The sequence below is a fragment of the Callorhinchus milii genome, unplaced genomic scaffold, assembly GCF_018977255.1.
Source record: "Callorhinchus milii isolate IMCB2004 unplaced genomic scaffold, IMCB_Cmil_1.0 Scaffold17, whole genome shotgun sequence".
NCBI classification, from domain to species: Eukaryota; Metazoa; Chordata; class Chondrichthyes; order Chimaeriformes; family Callorhinchidae; genus Callorhinchus; species Callorhinchus milii.
Window position 1 is genome coordinate 1,491,027 of NW_024704758.1, and position 21,170 is coordinate 1,512,196.

Sequence of the window (21,170 nt, forward strand, 5' to 3'; positions counted from 1 at the left end):
ATTTGGTCACTCAATCCACGGCTATCTGTGGGACACTGCTTTGCCCAATTGGCTGCCATGATTCACCCACAAAATACAGTCATGTCACAGTATATCTGGTGAAGCGCTTTGAGATGCCTCAATGACTTGATAAGGCACTATATCAAATGCAAGGGTTATGATAATGCAGAGCTCTCTCCCCACCCCAGCACCGGATTGCACTGCGAGCTCATGTACTGACGTGATGGGGGCTTAAACCAACAACCCCAGAGGCCAGAGATCGGCCGACTGAGCCAGGTTGATACTCCCGGGCCCAGCGCATTTACACATACCGCTGTCCTATGTGTTGACGTCTTTGAAGCGAGCGTGTGCCTGGCTGGGACATTGAGTCAGTTATCTCTGTGCTTCCTCAGGCCATGATTGAACCTGGTGTTTGAGTCATTGTGATTTTTGTAGAGGTCGGATGGTTTTGGCTACCAGGATCTAGCCGAGTGTGTGATTGTGTACTGGGCGTGTAATGAAAGATCCGGAGGGACTATTAGGAGAGAGGAGGCGGGTCTCCCGGTGACATTTAATTGTTTGGCAGGCTTTGTTGAACAGCTGCCACTACAATGCAAAGCTGCGCTGTTTCGAACCAAGGCTCCACTCCCGTTGTCTCTGTTGGAATTGATACTTAATCCTTCCTGTGGATTTATCACGCCAGTGGGTTGTTGAGCTTCATAGGATTTACTGTAAAGTGGAGTGACTGAGTTTTTATAGGAGATCGCGGCAGCCAATTTGCACACAGCAACGTCCTACAAATAACCATATAGTGATTGACCTCTCTTATCTGGGGTTTTGTTGGCCAGGACACCGAAAGAAGGAAACTCCCTTCTCTTTTCCAATCTTGCAGAGGGATCTTTTAACAGCAAACGAGAACAACAATTTGCATTTATACAATGTCCACCTGGGCAGGTTTAACGTCTCATTCGAAAGGCAGCGCCCCTGACAATTCAGCACTCTTCCCTCCCCTTCCTGTGGAGAGTCAACGTAGATGGTGTACGTTTAAAGTTCCGACATGGAACTTGAACCCACGACCCTCTCTGACCCTCTTGAGGAAGAAGAGCACTACAGACCCATATGGTGACAACATGGTGATGACACCTTCCATTACAATTCCATTAGGAGAATATCATCAGTTACAATCGACGCATTAACCTCATCCTTCTTCCCCCCTCAGAGGTAATCATCTGCTGCAATATACAGGAAACAGATTGTGCTCGGGACACAGCCAATGCTATTATAGCCGTCCCAACAGGGATGCACACAGCACTGATCTTTCACCTTTGGAACCTTTCACAGTCCCATTGAGACAGATGGACTGAAGTTCGACTCTCTTCCTCTCTCTCTTTGCTGGGATCAGATGTCACTCGTCTCTGGGACTTGGCTCCTGACAACCAAGTCTGAGAGGAACAAGGGGTGCGTTTGCTGATGATTGACTGGCCACACGTGAGTTCGAACCCAACCTCTCACCCTTGGAAACCAAGCGAGGCAGACAGACTGAGTGAGGGTCAGATTGCTCTGTTGAGTTGTTGAGTTTCTGGGTTTCCATCACCTCGTTTGCCCACAATACAGAAGCTGGGCTCCTTTTACACGCAGGCCTTTTGAAACTGCACACACTCCCACGAAATCACTACCAAAAGTTTACAGACTAAAGTAACTAACCGACAACAACAACTTGTGCATGGAGATCAATCAAAGTGCTTTACAGGATATGCACTAATGTGGAGTGACTGTGTATTTTATGAGCTCGGTGCGGTTAGCCAGTAGCGCACAGCAACGTCCCAGTCATGGAGTGAGCGACTCATTTTATTTGGGGGATTGTTGGCCGAGAAAGAGAAACTCCTTTCTCTTTTCGAGCAGTGGCATAGGATCTTTAACGTCCACTTGAAGAGGCAGACGGAACCTCGGCTTAACGTCAGGACTGACTGGCTGTTCAGTGCGTTACTACATGTGATCTCGTCCCTCATCTGCGAGCTCTGGACGTCACTTTAATGGAGATGGATGGGCGGTCCATTCTCTCTCTTAATTGAGTTCAGATATTCTTGACTGAGTTCCCAGTGGACACTGGCCCACAGGCCAGTGCTGCTCTTCCCCTTATGAACTGGTAATAGTGTGTCTGTCGCTGTCAGCATTGGTGGACAGCCTGGAAACCCTGAGGGCAGCAACACTTTGTGATTAAGGTGATTAAAAAATAATCTTAGTGTTTTACCCACTCAAAGGTAATCTGCTGCATGGGGAGCTACTGTCAAAGGGGTCGTGACTGTGGTTGTAGACAGACACGGCAGCCAGTTTGCACACAGCAATGTCTCACAACACAAACTGCCGTGAAGTGAATGAGCGATTTTCTTAAAATCTGGTTCAAATGACGGGCACCTCCAGCAATGCAGCGCACCCCCCACCCAACACCCTCTCCCCCACTAGGAGTCCTGTAGCTCAGTGGTTAGAGCACTCGCCTCATAATGAGAGGACCCGGGTTCGATTCCTGGGCGGGGCGAAACCTTAAGCGAGTTTCCTTACTCCACACGCCTCTGTTTATCTAGCAGTAAGTAGGAACCTGGTTGCCAGTCGATTCGCGGATCGCTTTTCTGGTGAGTAATAATCACGTCAAAAAAAAATAATTTGGTCACTCAATCCACAACTGTTTATGGGACGCTGCTGTGTGCAATTGGCTGCAGTGTCTTGCCCACAAAATATACAGTCAATTCACTTTACAGTATATTCTGTGAAGCGCTTTGAGACGTCTCGAAGACGTGATAAGGCGCTGTATCAAATGCAAGGATTATTATTAGTGTTAGCCTGTAACTGTAAACCCAAACGTGAATCAAAACCTTGTGAGTGAGAGTACGATCCCCTGAAGCCATCACTCAGTATGTCTTCCCAACCGTACAATAAAGGTGAGGAAGTCACTTTGCCTTCAATCGCTGACGTAATAGGACCAGCTCCTGAATGTTCACAGACCTGCAAGTTAACGAGAATCTGTACAAGGCAGATTAGTGACTGGAGTTGCTTTTCTAATAGCCGAGAGGCATTAACTCCCTTTCAAACGCGCTGTTGTTGACACCCACTGTTCTCAAAAGTGAGACAAAAATCACTCCTTTCCTTTTTACTCCGCAGCCTTCAGTAATTGTTGCTGTAATTGGGTGATTTTCTGCTCAGGTGGACACCCTCACACTGCCTATCACTCCCTCCGGTTAAAAAAAAGACATCTGTTGTTACGAGCAGCACGAAAACCTCTGTCCGCCCAGATTGCTCATTCGCTTCGCCGTTTGCCGTTTCTGGGTGTGTCACTGCGGTGAAGTGCTTCAGGATATTGCCGTGCGATCGAGCTCATTTAAGAAAAAAAACAACCTGCAAGATCTTCGTCTCTGATCCAGTGTCACAGCGCTGAGCTGCTCAGTGACAGGCACTGTCAGTCGGGTGTCTGACACGTGTGGAAACCCATCACCGTGCTTAAGAGAGTATCCAAACCAAACTGAGAATTCCAGGTCTCACACATGATTCCACGTCTTTCCATGATTTACACACGGATATCCTAGAGATAGATTGTTGGAATGGAATGTGCGCACTCTCTCTCTCCCCCTGGAAGGACGCATCCTGCTTACACAATTCTGGAGAGAATTAGGCTCAGGTTGGCAAGAGCCAAGGCTTGGGGAGTGTGCGATGGAGTCTAACCAGCTAAAATCACATAGCTTGCCATTGATATCGCTGCCTGGTAAGCTTTCCGCTGGTTTTCCAGCTAGGTCCTACCTTAACCGTTAGGGCTTTGGTTTGCAAGGTTAACAGGAGCTGAGTGGAAGGATTCTGCCCTTCCAGGTCTTGCCGATGAGCCAGGCTGTGCTGTCGACATCAGTGCCCTGGAATATTACTCACCCATCTAGATCAGGAACCAGGCTCAGTGGTCTATGATGTAATGTGATTATGTTGTTCACAAACCCTATGAGCAGACATCGTGAGAGGACCTGGGTTTGATTCCGGGGCAGGGCGAAACGCTGGGCAACTTTCCTTACTCCATACGCCTCCGTTTACCTAGCAGTAAGTCAGAACCCGGTTGTTAGTCGCTTGGTGGATCGCTTTTCCTTCAAAATCAAAATAATTTGGTCATTCGGTCCACGACTGTTTGTGGGACACTGCTGTGCGCAACTGGCTGCCACATTTCGCCCACAAAATATAGTCAATTCACTTTATAGTATATTCTGGATAGGTATCTGGGGAAGACGGGTTTGCAGGGTTATGGGGAGAAAGCTAGTGATTGGGGTTAGTGAAGGTGACTTGCTCTATCAAAGAGCCGCACAGACTCGATGGGCCAAATGGCCTCCTTCTGTGCCGTAACATTCTATGAATCTATGAATCTCGAAGACGTAATAAGGTGCTATATCAAATGTAAGGATTATTATTATTAGTGTAACTCTCTCTTCAATAGATAGCCCACTCACGGCGTGACAGATACATACACAGGCTCTTAATGAGCTTCCCCTGCTAATGATTAATTAAGCTAATTGGGATGCTTGTGTCCAACATTTGCGCAAGACAGGAGACTGAAGCCTGCCGCTTACTCCTGTAAGATGAGAGATGCTGGCATCAAAACCAAAATGTTCTCGCGAGTGGTGAGATTTGCTTTGGCCAAATTAGCTCCAAAATGACTCTCATTGTACTCTCGGGCAATTGGGGGTTAATATGTAGTTGCCAGCAGTTCCCTGTGCAACGCTCAGAGATGTTTTGACGTTCAAGGTCTTTACAGTAAATCATTGTGTCAGAATTATGATTCTTATTCTCATTAAAAGCTCGGCTATACAATCACCTGGGATCCTTCCAGTGAGTTGTTAATTGGAAAATTAAAAACCGGCTGCAATTTCTCCTGTACACACGTGTTTGCACATAGTTTGCACATGGCGCAGAGTTGGATGGTACTGTCTGGCTTTGTTCTGCGAGATGGATAGGTCACGTTTTATTGACCGCAAGTGATACTTATCAATCTCCATTCACCTGGGAATCCAGGTTTGTTGTGAGCTGGAAGCTTAGGTTTATTAAAGCGAGTTACGCAGAACTCGGGACCTGTAGTTTGGCAGTTATTTTAGTGGGTTTTATTGGAGGTTGGGCCTTCAGCCTCTCTGTCCCCACCCGCTGAAGTTCCATCCAGCAGCCCCTCCACCTTGCCCCCCTCTCCTGCCTCCTTCAAGGCCTTCTCAAGATTTTCTTCTTCGACTGAGGAGTCTGAGGGAACCGACCCCTCGCACACTCTAAGCATCTTTTCAATAATGAGTAATAATGAGAGGTTTGCATGTTTGGTTTTGAGCAGATTAAGCTGTGCAGGTCTCCTCATGTGAAGAATATGTAATTACACAGCGGGAATGAATGAGAGTATGCATTCAACACAATGAGTTGGAAGGGAGGGGGCGGGGAGGGTTGCAACGAGAGATTAATTGATAGTCAGGCACTGAGAGACCCTGTGCAATTGCCAGCCTTAGACATATTTCCGCACTGTTTTGCTCATGCATACAGTGCTGCAACCAGCCACAACTGGAGTGCTGTGTTTCTACGAGATTCGAATTCTGAGGCACAATTTCGAGAAATATTTCTTTGCCCAGAGGGTAATACAATCCGAACAAGAATCCGAACAAGATTAGAATCTGAACAAGGGAGTGCTGGAGAGAGAGAGAGAAAGAGGGGAGCTGACGGTTGCCACAAAGAGGTTGAAAAGAAGTCTTCAGCAGCAATCTCAGAAGATCAATTGGGCTGAAGGATGCCTCTTCATCCAAAGCTCTCTTGTGACAATCTTGCAGAGATACTGCCTCAATGTAAGGCCAGCTGTAACTGTTATGCTGTGAGCTCCTCAGAAGTTTAAGAGCCCAGAGTGCGACGATCAATATTCTGTATTATTGTTCTGTCTAGATTATGAATGACTCCAATAGTGAGAGAATATAATGAGAACTAGACTGCCTGAACTGTATTGAATGCCTAATTAAAAGATTAGTATCAAAAGCCATCGGATGGAGCTATTCATTTCCTGCTTAACTGCCCGACGCGTGAATAAACTGCCAAGTTCTGCACTTTATCCTTATTCTTACACTTAGCAGTGCAGACTGCCGCAGCAATGATAGACCGCAGACTGGTGCTAAATTCACATTATGAGTGCCAAACCACACTGGGCAAGTTGAAATATTCACTTCAATTATGTGCAAGTTCTGCTTCCTGCCTTTCTCAAGCAGTTCAGCCCCTCCATCAGGCTCCTGAGCAGCCTCCGGGCAGCCTCTAGCCCGACACTCCAGTGCAGAGCGCCAGGGGGTGGGGTTGGGAGGGGTTCTGCCTTGTCAGAGGCGCCGTGCTTCCGATCGGACATCAAACCGAGCTCCCCGTCTGTGCCTGTTCAGGTGAAGGTTAAAGATCCCGCGGCGCTATTGGAAAAGAGAAGGGAGTTTCTCTACTCGGGTTTCCTGCCTGGCAATCCTCTACATAAGACCAATCATTTATTTTTCACCGATTGTGGGACATTGCTGTACACACACACACACAGTCGACGCGCTTGATAGAAATTCCCTGCAAGGCGCTTTACATACATTTCATTCACTTTAGGAACCATGTTAAATTAACCTATTTAGTTAGATTTAAATAATTATTGAAACTGTATGAAGTCCAGAAATAGGGCTGAGTGTCAGTGGATAGTTTCTGTTGCTGTCTCGCTTATGTTTTCTAAGCACCTTGGGATGTCCTCCAGCCACAAAAGGTGTTATTATGAATATAAAATTGCATTATACTGTGCTCTTTGACTGTCTCTTCTCTCTGCAATAACGTAGGAATGTAGATTTCAAGGTGATATGGACCAATGGATATTGCTATTGGTAATTCTACCTTCAAACCAAAATCAATATCTATCTGACGATGATCTTACCTTCTGACCTGGAACTTTGCTTTAGCGAAACCCTATTTGAACCGTAGAGAAAAATTTTAGGCAAGTTTTCTTACTCCACATGCCTCTTTTTACCTAGCAGTAAGTAGGAACCCGGTTGTTAGTCGATTGGTGGTAAGCCCTCACTCAATCCAAGACTGTTTGTGGGAGGCTGATGTGTGCAATTGGCTGCCGTGTTTCCTGCAAAATACACAGTCACTCCACTTTACAGTATAGTCTGTGAAGCGCTTTGGGATGTCTCGACGACGTGATAACAACAATGTGCACTTATATAGCGCCCTTCAGGCAGGATTGCGTCTGAGTGCGCTTAAGGCGCTATATTAAATGCAAGGATTATTATTATAAGATCAGGCAGGTGGGTGGGCGGGGAGGGGGGAGAAGGGGAGGCTGGGGACAATTACTATGCGGGGACGGGCTTTGCTGTGTCCCACGTCCGTTCTCTCCCGTTTCAGAGCTCCAAATAAATCACATTTCCCGATGCTCAATCCCGCCACTTTTTAAAGAGTTTTTTTTTATTTCTTTATTGTGATCTTTGGTGTTCACAGAGTACTTCCTTTTCCCCACCGGCGGCTCGCCACTCACTGACTATAATTCCGTTTCTCTAAAATAACCCAGTTACCAGTTTACTAAAAAAAAATAAAATAAAATAAAAGAACGAAAAAAAAACAAAAAAAACCCTCAACTGAAATCACATTCTACTAAAAACAAAGAAGTGGAATTTCCTTGGCTGCTTTCGCTATAATCTACACATACAAACCATGGGACATGCAATTTTTTTTATTTATTTATTTCGCCCCAGACATCAGACCACCTAATTCTACCTTCTGTCTGAACCCCTGTCGTCAGTGCCATGATTATCAGAATAGTCATCAGGATCGGGGCTGCTGTGTGTGCTGACGGTGTGGTAAAGGTTCTCCGTGTCTATGGGAGCCCCGCTGGCGGAGGGCTCCCCGCCAAACCTCTCGCCTCCGTCTCCGAGCTGTTCCCTCTCGCCGCCCGCTCGGGCCCCGGGCTGGAGCGAGGGCTCCGGCGCGGGGCCGCTGTCCGTCTCTCTCCTCTCCCTGCCGCCCGGTGTGGGTTGTGTAGTGCCCAGCCTGGCCAGGGCCTCGCTGCCGGTCTGCGAGCCCCGGTGGATGCGGTGGCTCACGATGATGTTGTTGCCGAAGCCGCCCATGGAGGCGGTGGTGGTGCCTTGTTCCCGCTGCACCACGGCTGTCATCCAGCCCTCGGCGATCAGCCGGCGGATACGAGACAAGGCGTCCTCCCCTGGAATGTACCCGGGAGCTTCCCCTGGAGGGAGAGAGGGAAACAGAGAGGAAATCCTTGGGTTACAACAACCCGCACTTCAAATAATAATAACGATAATAATCCTTGCATTTGATACAGCGCCTGATCACATCATCGAGACGTCTCAAAGCGCTTGCTATCCCCGAAAGCAATCCGCCATCAATTAACAACCAGGTTCCTATCACCGCTAGGTAAACATGAGCATGTAAATAATATAAAAAGCATCAATAATAAGACCGTGAGAACACACTCTGTCGTTCCTTCCTCATGGAGATGCATCTTCCAATGTTAGCTTCCAGGGGAACGAGGGTGAAAGATACAATAATGGCTGCGAATTTGATATGGTTTGATATGCTTAGATTCAACATATTTAGATCCATGTGGGTGTGTGGGTTGTATGTGATGTGTGTGATGTGTATGTGTGTGTGAGATGTGTGTGGTGTGTTTGTGCGTGATGAGTGTGTGCGTGTAAAATGTGTGTGTTTGTGGTTGAATCAATGGGCTGAATGGCCCCCTTCTGTGCTGTAATTTCTGGCTCTATACAGTATAATGGATTGCACTGAGCGAAATCTAATCAAGGGGCTCAGATGGTTTATGTAGAGGAACAGCTACTTGAGAGTGAGTTACAGACTGTAATCTAATCAAAGAGTTTAGGTGGTTTATATACAGTATAATAGTAACACGGGAGTGACTTACAAGCCGTAATCTAATTTCCTTTAGGCCAGCCGGACATCTGACATGAGGAAACCCATCACCCTGATTAAGAGTATCCAAACCAGACTTAGAGTTCCACGTATCCACCTAGTGACGGCATGACATCTGACATGCGCAAGGTTGAGCTCTGACTGGGTGGATGGCAAAGGCCTAACCGAAGGTGGTTTATACACAGTACAATGGACACCGGGGGATAATTACTGTCTGTAATCCGGCAGATGAGAGATTTTTCTGCAGAAAAACTAAGCAGCAGAACAGTCAGTGATGCTGACATACATTGACGTGGCTAAGTATGCATCGCTGCTAATAAGCTACGAGAGCTGATTAGGAGCCAGACTGTGGGGCACAATATAACACACAACTAATCCTGCGCCCCTGCAGACCATCTGTGTTATGCCGTGCTCCAGGGTGACCGTTTACCCTTAAAACACTCGCAATACCTAGTGACTTTCACAGCAAAGCCCAATCTGTACTTGATCTGGGTGAATTTATGCAGCTTCCGTTGAGAAGCACGATTAAGGGCAAAGGGCTCTAAATGCAACGTCCTAAAAGACTGCAGGTCTGCAGGAGCCCCGGTCTCTCCAGTAAATAAAGAAGTCGCTGTAAACAAAAGGCCAGATTGTCCTCAATGGCTATCGATATTTACACACAGACATAAGAGAGAGGCTGCAAGTCACAACAGGTATCAGAAGCTCAGCTGTGTAAATGTCAGCTAATCTCCAGGCACATATCAACTCTACCACAGCGGTCAGCATTCTAAAAGCCATTCATCAATTGCCTTCCCAGCAATTATCTGAGGAAATAGATCCATCACCTCCCACGTTAAGTCCCTCTGATCTCTGCTATTCTTCTTTCACTTTTAATGTCCTGCGAAGTTGTACTACAGATGAACCTAAAGTTCGGAGAGCAGTGAAACAAATGGGGGCATCTTGTGGTTCCATAGGTGAATATAGAGTCCTGAAGCCTCGTAAGCGAGAGAAACTGGGTTCCATTTCCAGGTGGGGCAAAACATTAGGCAAGTTTCCTTACTCCAAACGCCTGTTTACCCAGCAGTAAGTAGGAAGCTGGTTGTTAGTCGATTGGCGTATCACTTTTCTGGGGGTAATAATCCTTTCCACATTTTTTAAAAAAAAATTATTATAATTTGGTCACTCAACCCACAACTGTTTGTGGGATGCTGTGTGCAATTGGCTGCCGCGGTGCGCCCATAGAATATACAGTCAATTCACTTTACAGTATAGTCTGCGAAGCGCTTTGAGACGTCTCAAAGATATGATAAGGTGCTACATCAAACGCAAGGATTATTATTACCTGTTTTACTAATTCAGGTTCATTTCAGGTTAATATTATTACTGTGCTGCGAGAACAACAAACTTTCAGCCCTGACACAATGCAAACACACGGTCCTGTGACAACGCAAACACAAAGTCCTGTCACAGCGTAAACACACACAGTCCTGTGACAATGGAGCCTGGCTGCATTTACATGGAAGGTCAATAGAATTTTTACTTCCTGTTTTACCGTGATAAGCAGGGAGAGACTCGGAGAGAAAATAACAAAGAAAGTAATAAAGTTAACATAAAACAGGAGAGAGGGTGGGGGGGGGGGGAGAATATGAAGAGAAGAAAAGAATGAGAACAAGTGATGGTTCGAAAGCTCCTGTGCTTTTGGGGAGATTTCTTTCAGCAGGTTAACATTAGTGTGACAGGAATGTCTATCTCCGATGTTTGATCAGTATAAACAGTACATGTTCACTGCTGAGTGCGGGCTGCAAACACACAGAGACAGGAGTCTCCACGGACATGCCCCAGGCAACGGCTAAAACCTACATTAAAGCCACAAACAATATTAACAAATAAATTACAGTTGTCTGGGAGCCAGGAGAAACCACTCCGAGGAAATCAGACTGGTTCTTGGGCCCTTGCAACTCACATGAAATTACTTTACGTGTATTAAACCTTTATTTAAGTGAATTGATGACTTGTGGCGTTCTGGCTGGAACATGCTGTGCAACAGCACAGAAAAAAGCGGAATCTTTACCAAAGGGAGCGATTGGGGGGTATAGAGAGAGAGAATTCTGTAGAATTTATTTTATACAGAAATTTTAATAATAATCTAATAATAATAATTTAATAATAATCCTTGCATTTGATACAGCGCCTTATCACGTCTTCGAGACATCTCAAAACGCTTCACAGAATATACTATCAAGTGAATTGAATGTATATTTTGTAGATGAAAAGCGGAAGCCAATTGCGCTCAGGGCTGTCCCACAAACAGTCGTGGATTCAGTGACCAAATTATTATTATTTTTATTTTTTTGAGGCATATTATCCCCGGAAAAGCAATCCGCCAAAAGACTATCAACCAGGTTCCTACTTACTGCTGAGTAAACAGAGGCGGGTGGAATAAGGAAACTTGCATAAGATTTCACCCCGCCCGGGAATCTCTCGCTTGCGAAACAGTAAGTTCTCTCGCTTGCTAAACATTAAGCTACAGGACTCCTTAAGTAAAACATCAACATGGTGGTGAGGAAGAGAGAGAGAGAGAGTGAGGGAAGGTGGGTAGGGAGAGAAAGCTGAGCTGTAAAATTAGATTATTCTCACTTGCTGGGAACACAAACTCTAATGTAATTTCAGCTGATGGCTGCTCGGGCTTTATAGCAAACTCCTGGTGCATATCACACACAAAGCAAAATGTATTGTATTGTTGCTAGGTTAATGCACAAGTTCTGCTCTCAATGTGATTTATTACCTGTGACTCTCATCAGCAGTTCCCCTCTATAAATGGAGCAGAATTATGACATTACTACTTCACAACCCAAACACACAATGCGAAGATTTAGCAACAGGGCACATGCCAGTCCTTAAACTGCCGCGGTGAAATACACGGAGAGGGATTTAACCTCATTTGCACAGAATCCCATCAAAGACTGATACTGTGTCAGATATTAATCTGTTGACCTAACAAGTGACCTACTTGAGAGCAGCGAGTGCTGTGGAAACGTACACCTGGAGTAACAGTGACAGTGAAGGCTGATCCAACTTCAACGTGTGCCTTAATTCAGATGTCATTTTTACATCCAGGAGGCCCCCAAATCCAACCAGAGCAGTTTCTGTTCTGGTAGTGTCTGGCTCAGCACTCTGTACCTGGCAGTGTCTGGCTCAACACCTTCTATCTGGCAGTGTCTGCGTCAGCACTCTCTACCTGGCAGTGTCTGGCTCAGCACTCTAATGTGTTCGGGTACATAAGGTCAGTATAATCAGCAGCTTTGTCAGGTCCCAGATCAGTACTTGTTCTACTCTTGGTTATCGCACCGCACTGGTACAACCCCCAACAACAACAACGACTTGAATTTATATAGCCCCTTTCACACAAGGTAGCGTCCCAGAGCACTTGACAATGGTGAACCTGACGGGGGGTGTGGGGTGGGGTGGGGTGGGTGGGGAGGTGACCGTAGGCAAGGTCGAAGAGGAAGGTTTTCAGGTGTTACCTGAAGATTGGGATGGAGGGGGCAAGGCGAAGGAATTGAGGGAGAGAGAGTGTCCCAGAGTTTCGGGGAGTGTAATGGCTCCGCTGTGACCTACCCATAGAAGCAGCATTGGCTCCGGCTGCTGCGGAACCTGCCTCAGCGACTTGTGCAGGGAGGCTATCGTCTGCTCTCTCGAGGGGGAAGTCAGAACTTGTTCCTGCAGCGGCCTCTGCCATCTGACCGGCCGTACTCGCTGGCGGGGGCTCGGGCTCGCTCAGTGAAGACTGGCTAGCTGTGGGAGAGAAGCACAGCTGCGGTTAGGACACGACCAAGTTACCTTAAAATGAGCCCTACGGGGAAGCTGCCTCGCTCTGAACCCAATCCTTTTCACGCAGGTTATCCAAACCCGCTTTTATCCCTCTCCTCCTCTAATAAAGAGGACAGTTGACCTATTGACAATAGCACACACAAAAACACAGCGTGCAAGCAGTTAGACAAAGCAAAACATAGTTCAAACTTTTTTTGATATGATGCGCAAAGCTCGATTTGGAGGACGGTGGCTGAGGCAGAATCCACATTAGTTTGAGAGAATTAGGTAAATAATATAGCTGAAAAGAAGAAATAGAAAAGTGTGTGGTGGAAAGTAACAAAAATAACCTTCCTTATATTAAGAAATATCGGAAGGACATTTCAAATTGATTCCCAGGCTATAATGTAAAGTTAATAACTGTATATTGTAGACAAAAGAACAAGTCTATATAATTTAATAGGAAAGGCCAGTCAAATGGGACTAAACAGACAGCTTTGAGAGAGGCACAATTCACCGAATGATCTTCTGTGCGCTGTGAGTTTTAATGATTCTATAGTACAACCCCCAAATAGTCTGGAGTTAGAGAGCTAGATTTAAGGGTCCCCTTAACTGTGCACTAATATTAAATAACTTAAGCGTCCCTTCCCACTGTATTAATTGCTGCTTTGAAGTGAGCGTGGAGACTGTGGCGAGACTGCAGTGGGATTAGATGGAACGTCAGTCACAGGGCAGCCAGGAAGCACTGGTATGAAATTCCACGGCTGATCCTAGGAATGCCACACATTACCCACCCTGTCTACCAACAGTATTGAACACCCCTCTCTGACAGCTCACAGTGAATTACAAAGCTGGATTGAAGAAGAATGCAGGATAATATTTTAATGGAGATATCTGAAGGGGTGGAAGCCACAATCTCACCCTTGCACCTTTGAAAGCAGCAGTAAATCCCTGATCGAGTTACTAGAGTTGATGGGTATTAAGACGCAGACATCAATTCAGGGCTTTAAAAAATGGTTTGGCTTTTTGAATAATCTTAATGTTTAATGGCACCTCTATGAAGAGAATTAAACCTCTCTTCTGTTCAGTGGTTTAGACCGGAGGTATGGAGAGTGACGCAGGAAGGGGATATTCCCTCTCCAGGGAATAAGAAATAAGAAATAAGAGTTGCTCCCTCACAGAGCCAACTGTGTTTAATTGCTGCCCAAAGGTTCTGAGGTTCTGTTCTGACTCCTGTCATAAATAATAATAATCCTTGCATTTGATACAGTGCCTTATCACATCTTCCAGATGTCTCAAAGCGCTTCACAGAATATACTGTAAAGTGAATTGACTGTAGGCAGGCAGTTGCGCACAGCAGCGTCCCACAAACAGTCGTGGATTGAGTGACCAAATTATTATTACTAATTAATTTATTTTTTGGAAGTGATTATTACCCCGGAAAAGCGATCTGCCAATCGACTAATATCGGAGTTCTGACTTACTGCTGGGTAAACAGAGGCGTGTGGAGTAAGGAAACTTGCCCAATATTTCGCTCTGCTCGAGAATCAAACTTAGGCCCACTCGCTTGCGAGGCGAGAGCTCTAACCACTGAGCTAAGGACTCCACGAGAATGTAGTGGTATCTTGGCAAACAATGGTGGGGGAGGAGAGAAAGGATTTAATATCCACTTGCCCTCCCAGGACACTTGCTGACTATTAACTCCTGAATATCAGTTGCTCTAATAAGACTACAATGTGGGTTAAACAATGCCACAGTTCAAACTTCCACACAGCCTTAGTCGCAATAAGACCTTTCAATTTAGCGCGGCTAGATGTCGATCTCTGCCAAATCCCTCCCGGAGACTGGCAGCCCCCAGCGGCCTATGTCCCACTGCATAGAAACAGGAGTAGGCTATTCAGCCCTTCGAGCCTGTTCTGCCATTTTATATCATCTTGGCTGATCTGTACCTCAAGTCCAGTTACCTGCCCTTGCCCTATATCCCTTAATATCCTGACCTAACAAACTATTATCTATCTACCCCGCCTTGAAGATCTGAATGGATCCAGCATCCACAGCCTTTTGTGGGAGAGTTCCAGATTTCCACCTCCCATTGGGTTCAAAACTGCCTCCTAATTTCACTCCTAAATGGCCTGGCTCTAATTTTAAGATGATGCCCCTTGTTCTGGAATCCCCCCACCAGAAGAAATAGGTAGAGGAAATCTATCCTATCGAATCCTTTTATTATTTAAAATTGCACGGGAGTCTAGATCATAATGAATCGTCGTGGCAATGATAAAGGTAAGATAAACTTAGCTCTTTTCAAAGAGCTGGCACAGACACGATGAACCAAATGGCCTCCTTCTGTGCTGTATAATTCTATGATTCTATGATAACTTCAAACTAAAGTAGTTCAAAGTACAGACGGGCTTTTGCGAGCTTCATTTTCAAGTCGGTGTTAAACAGGAGACGTGTCTTGATGCGGGCAGCAGAACTCTGTGGAATTTCCACTTGGTTCCAGAGGTTAGTTCACAATATTTAAGGACATGTGGGAGGCTGCCGGCGGAGTGACGCTGCTCAAACCGCTCCGCCCTGGTCTGTGGGTGGTTATCGAGACAAAAGCTGAACCAGAACTGGCAGGCAAAGCTCGAGCAGGCGAGGGATTCAGAACCCGGCAGTGACACGCACTCCACTCGGCAACCTTAATTCGCTTCTACGTGAAGCTCTTTATCAGGCACACTCCAGCATCAGTCAGCACCCGTCTAAACAACTGCAGCCACAAAGTTAAATGGTCAATTTACCTGCATGACGTTTGGCCGTTCACTTTCAAAACACCATGATAATAATAATTTAGTCATTCAATCCAGAGACACTACGGTGTGCAATTGGCTGCCCTGTTTCGCCCACAAAATGGAGTCCTGTAGCTCAGTGGTTAGAGCACTCGATTTGCAAGTGAGAGACCTGAGTTCAATTCCAGGCAGGTCAGGGCGAAACCTTGGGCAAGTTTCCTTACTCCACACAGAGCCTAATAATAATCCCTCCAAAACCAAAAACAATAATAAATTGGTCATTTTCAATCTACGACTATTTGTGGAACATTGCTGTGCGCAATTGGCTGCGCGTTCGCCCACAAATATAGTCAATTCACTTTACAGTGTATTCTGTGAAGCGCTTTGGGATGTCATCCCGACGTGAAAAGCACTATGTCAAATGCAAGGATTATTATATATTATTAAAATATCCAGTCGTAGGAAGACCCGAGATGCTAACCTAGTCTTAGACTGCATGTGCATTTTGTCTTAAAGTTTCTGATTGTGGATAATAATAATAATTTGTGCATATCTTATCATGTCAAGACTTCTTAAATCCCTTCACAGAATCTACTGTAAAGTAAATTGACTGCATATTTTTGAGGGCGGAAAGCAACAGCCAATTGCGCACAGCAGCGTCGCAAAACAGTCGTGGATTGAATGACCAGATTATTTTTTTGTGGGGCGGGGTGGGGGGGTGAGAATCTTGTATTCAGTCTTGACTCGGAAGCTATTTGGTTCTTTTATGGGAAGTCTGGAATTTCCAGGCCTGGGATGAGGGCGAGAGCAGGTGAAGTTGCACGTCTTTGTGAAGCAGCTCACGTACGTCTCAATGCACCCTTCAGCCCTGTATTAGGCATGTTTGTGGCGGTCGTTAGTCATGCAGTTACTGTGGCCTGAAAATCAGAGCTTCAGATTCTACAGATGTTATGGGGGGGGGGGGGGTCGGAGGAAAGAGGGGAAATCAAGTCCTGAGGATTCCATGAGGGAAAGCCAGCTAAAAGCACTCCTTGAACAGCCACAGAAAAGTCAGCAATAATTCTGTACGCTGAGCGAGTACGCCGCATGTTTTCTACATGTCCTTCGCCCAACGTCAAAGTGAGATCCAAATCACTTCAACCACAACAACAAATTACATTTGTATAGCGCCTTCGAGGGCAAATTGTATTTGAATTTTCTTAGGCTTATCGATGTACTTAGGAAGAGTTATAAGCTGGGATCCGGACTATTGGGTGTGCTATTCAGGACCAATTGCTAGTGATGGATAATGAAGAAACATTTGAAACGAGACGCTAGATTCAAACTTGCTCGAGATTCCCATTAAGTGCCTCGGAGACACAGTGCTTCAAGTTAACGACCCTCTGCTGTACTGTTGGATATCTCCCTTGGGCAGGTGTGCAAGACATACTTAATAAAGGACTGAAAGGTGCACTGAGACATACAATCGATGTGCAGCAGTTTCACACAGCGAGGCCCCATTAACGGCAGAGGCTTCAAAATGGAGCTTAGCTTGTCAAGCTGGCTTTTTCTTACACTGCTTATGGTCCTGTTAGAAATGTGTTCAGGTGACATCTAAACTGTCTGACGACTCAAGTGAAAGAGACCACAGTGGTGCCAGCAGCTTGCTAGCCTGCACAGGGTGTGCGATCCCCTGCACTGAGCGCGAGTGCACTGAAGCAAAAGGGCAGCAGCCTTCAGAGCAGCTGAAATGATTCAGTCGGTGCAATCCGGTTCGAAAGGCAGAAGCCTGGCATCTGCCTGCCCACAACCACTACCCCGCCCCCACCACCCACCCTTTGTCAGGAGGCGGAGTTCGACACAAAACCAGCCTCAACAACACCACCGCTTATTATTCTATACCAGGAGAGGAGGGCTCGGAGAGGCATTGGAAGGGTTTGAAGATCAAAATGTAAACGCATACTCAAGAGCACAAGCCCAGCCTCGTCAGACTGTGAAAGCATTAACACAGCTGCAATCATTAAACCTCCAGCCCCTAAGTGAAACCACTCCCCACAAATAGCATCCCAGAGGGGGTTTTTTTTTTTTGCCAATTAATGTTATGGTTAACAGCGTACAGAACGGGGGGGGGGGGGGGGGTGGCGCGGAGGAAAGACTGTAAAATGAAGCAGTGTTAGCGACAATACCAAAGACAACATCTGCCAGGTATCTAAGGTCAGAAAAGCTTGGCAGTTTGGCAGTTCTGACGGAAGTTTTTAAAAAGAAGCCAAGATACTCGCTAGGAATTCGGGAACCGGGAAAGATTTACAAAGCATCCCACATCATGTCCTGCCACAAGAATAACTAACTACACGCTATAGAATAGCCACTTAACCAATAATAATACCCCTAGCCAGGCATCCCATGGTAACACATCACTTAATGTTTGCAAAGGGCAGACATTCTACTAACAGAAATACGTAGAGATTAGTAAACATAAAGGAAGCTTAGATCAATCATACTGTGACAAACTCGCTATAATTGGACAGGGCAGGAAACATATTCAAGGATACGATAAAATGATAGAAAGTGGGATTCATTTACAAGAACCTGAATTAGTAAAACTAATTAGCTTCACAGAATATATTGCAAAGTGAATTAACTGTATATTTTGTGGGTGAAACGCGGCAGCCAATTGTGCACAGCAGTGTCCCGCAAACAGTCGTGGATTGAAGTGACCAGATTATTTTTATTTATTATGAAGAAAAAATGATCTACCAATCAACTAACAACCGGGTTCCTACTAACTGCTAGGTAAACAGCGGTGTGTGGAGTAAGGAAACTTGCCCAAACTTTTCGCCCTGACTGGGAATCGAACACAGGTCCTCTCGCTTGCGAGGCGAGTGCTCTAACCACTAAACTACAGGACTCCAGGTAGCGGTGGCACACACACACGATGGTCTGATTGACCTCCTGGGACCTTGTAGCTATGTAAAGGGAGCCGACGAGATTCCAATCATCCCACGGTTAGCCTTACACAAAGCGCCACGCTCTTCCTCACCCTGACTGGTCCCTGAAGTGGAGGCCTCCTGCAGATCGCGGTCTGTCTGAGTCTCTGCGTTCTGTAACTGCGGCGATGGCGTCTGGGTTCCCTGCGAAGTCACCGAGGGGGCAGGGTTGCGAGGCTGCAGCCCGATCGCGTTCATCAGGCCCATGTCACGGTCTGTCCTCCACGAGGTTCGGTTTGGCCTGGAAAAGTAGCAGAATCACCTTCATCCACTTGAAGCGCATCGACGGTTTGCGGGTCAAACAATCCGATTTCAAAATTGCCCGTCCACCCCCCAAATAAATTCATAGCTTTGCCTCTGCCATCTCTTCCCCACAACCTAATCAAATGGGTGAATTGAACCTACCCCCAAACCCTGTCTTGAACCCCATTAATATTACTATCAACCAATGTAAAATGTAAGCGCAGAAAATTAAGCCCAAACACAAGGCAGCAAGGTAGAGTTTCCCCCAGCATGTCAATACTGTGCCTCAATCATTACCATAGGGTCTGTTACTCCATCCTTTGCCTCAGTTACTCCCATAACTATCCTCAATCCAATCCTCTGCCTTGGTCACAGTGCCAGAAACAGAATACTTTGAGTGTAGGACAGAACTCACTGGTGTGGAAAAGTGGGGAATATTATGTCTACGTGCCATTGCAGGTGCACTATACAATATGTGTAAACCACGTGTAGAGAGGAATGACACGTGCCCTTAATTTGTATTGAATTAAACATATTTATTAATTACGCAATGGTTTACACAGTGCATAATACAACTGTATTTACATGTGGTTTACACATGGCGCATAACACACCTGCAATTACACATGGTTTATACATAGCACATTATAGAGCCCGGGGCATTAAAACGTTGTCAGCAATTACAGACTCTTGTGCCTCAATGCGGGAATCAAGATCAATAACACCATAATGGAGAGAGTGATGGAGGAGCCAGCCTTACCCAGGCCTCTCGTTACTCCGGTTGGTGTGATGGGAAGAGACGGGCTCCGACAGCTGTTCCCAATTGTGCTCCGTCTCCATTTTTGAAGCTCTGCAAAACAAGAGAGAGGGAAGAGTTGCGAGGCACCATTTCATTCTCCCTGATCTCAAGTTGGGTCTGATAATCTGGAGGTGGGAGAGTGAGGTGACTCATAATAATAATCCTTGCATTTGCTATCGCTCCTTATCACGTCTTCGAGACGTCTCAAAGCGCTTTCACAGGACACACTGTAAAGTGGATTGACTATATTTTGTGGACGAATCGCAGGAGCCAATTGCTCACAGCAGCGTTCCACAAACAGTCGTGAATTGAGTGACCAAATTATTATTATTCTTTTTAAGGGATGTTACCCCGGGAAAAGCGATCGCCAATTGACTAACGACGAGGGTTCCTACTTACTGCTATAAACAGAGGTGTGAGGAGTATGAAAATTTGCCCAATGTTTCATCCTGCCCGGGAATCGAACCGAGGTCCTCATGTTTGCGAGACAAGTGCTCTAACCACTGAGCTCCAGGACTCAATACACTCATTGCCACAGTGTAGTGATATTGAGAAAAGTGGAATTGGCACAGGGTGCCACTGTCCTTAGTGTTCCTTTTGACCCTTCCTTGAGTCAACACATGGGCTCCACCCAAGAGATTCTGCAGACAAGCTAGATTTTTACTACCCAACTCTCACCACCAGAATTCGGAAGCTTTGACTTATGCACCAATCTCTATCTACAGTCTTAAACAGAAGCTAACAAACCACAAGTTTTTAAGTCAATTTGAGCTCTCCCTGAGCTCCTCTCAAATCCCTCTTCTACAGGTTTTAATGCCCATGCGTAGACTTTTCCACCAACAAGCCTTTCCCAATGTACAAACCACACAATGCAGTAATGAAGTTTAAAACTCAGTGATGAGCACAATTGAAGTTACTTTGTTGGCTAAAGTAGTCAACTGACCACATTTTATTAAATACAAAGTAGACAAGTCAAAGACATGCAAAGATTTATTCTCCACACTGACGTGAGGTGGCACGTGCTGCATAAAAATGCTCCTCACAACGACGTGGCTTTTAACTCCAGCTTCTAAAGGATGGATCCTGAAGCATAAGTGATTTGCCAAAACCATTTTGCACTTGAATGGGAAATTTCACGCCCAAATTAGGATTCAATTCTCAGGAGTGAATGGAAGCTGCACACATGCTTGCATCACGTTCGATCTGGCTGCACTAACCCAACGTTCTGAGAACGTAACTCTGAACTGCTCAGGTGTGAGGATCTGTAAAGTAGAGAGCGAAGAGAACAAACCTTATCGTGTAAAAGGTCGATCTGAGACAGTGACCCCATGTAAATAAGAACATAAGAGTCCTGTAGCTCAGTGTTTAGAGCTCTTTGCCTCACAGGCGACAGACATGGGTTCGATTCCCAAGGGCAAAATGTTAGGCAAGTTTCCTTACTCCACACACCTGTTTACATGGCAGTAAGTAGGAACCCCAGTTGTTAGTCAATTGGCGGAATAATAATATAATATAATGTAATATATAATAATAAATTGGTCATTCAATCCATGACTGTTTGTGGGATGCTGCTGTGTGCAATTGGCTGTCGCTTTGAGAGAGACGTTTCGAAGGGGCTATATCAAATGCAAGGATTTTTATTATTATAAGAATTTGCTAGGTGAAAGAAGACCAAGGTCCATCCAGTTC

The 21,170-nt window shown here is 45.8% G+C and overlaps 1 protein-coding gene across 7 annotated transcripts in view; it reads right to left on the reverse strand.

Moving 5' to 3' along the window:
- Positions 1-7,686: 7,686 nt before the first annotated feature.
- LOC103186020 (activating molecule in BECN1-regulated autophagy protein 1) overlaps positions 7,687-21,170 on the reverse strand; it is a 163,843-nt gene continuing 150,359 nt past the window's right edge. For 6 of the 7 annotated variants that reach the window (XM_007904817.2, XM_042341376.1, XM_042341377.1 and 3 more), the window contains 4 exons: positions 19,443-19,532; positions 18,493-18,680; positions 12,514-12,690; positions 7,687-8,215 (listed from right to left, as the gene is read on the reverse strand). In XM_007904817.2, the coding sequence (XP_007903008.1) occupies positions 7,743-8,215; positions 12,514-12,690; positions 18,493-18,680; positions 19,443-19,532 (928 nt within the window). In that variant the 3' untranslated portion in view covers positions 7,687-7,742. The remainder of the gene's footprint in view (positions 8,216-12,513; positions 12,691-18,492; positions 18,681-19,442; positions 19,533-21,170) is intronic. The other variant, XM_007904819.2, reaches the window with a different exon arrangement.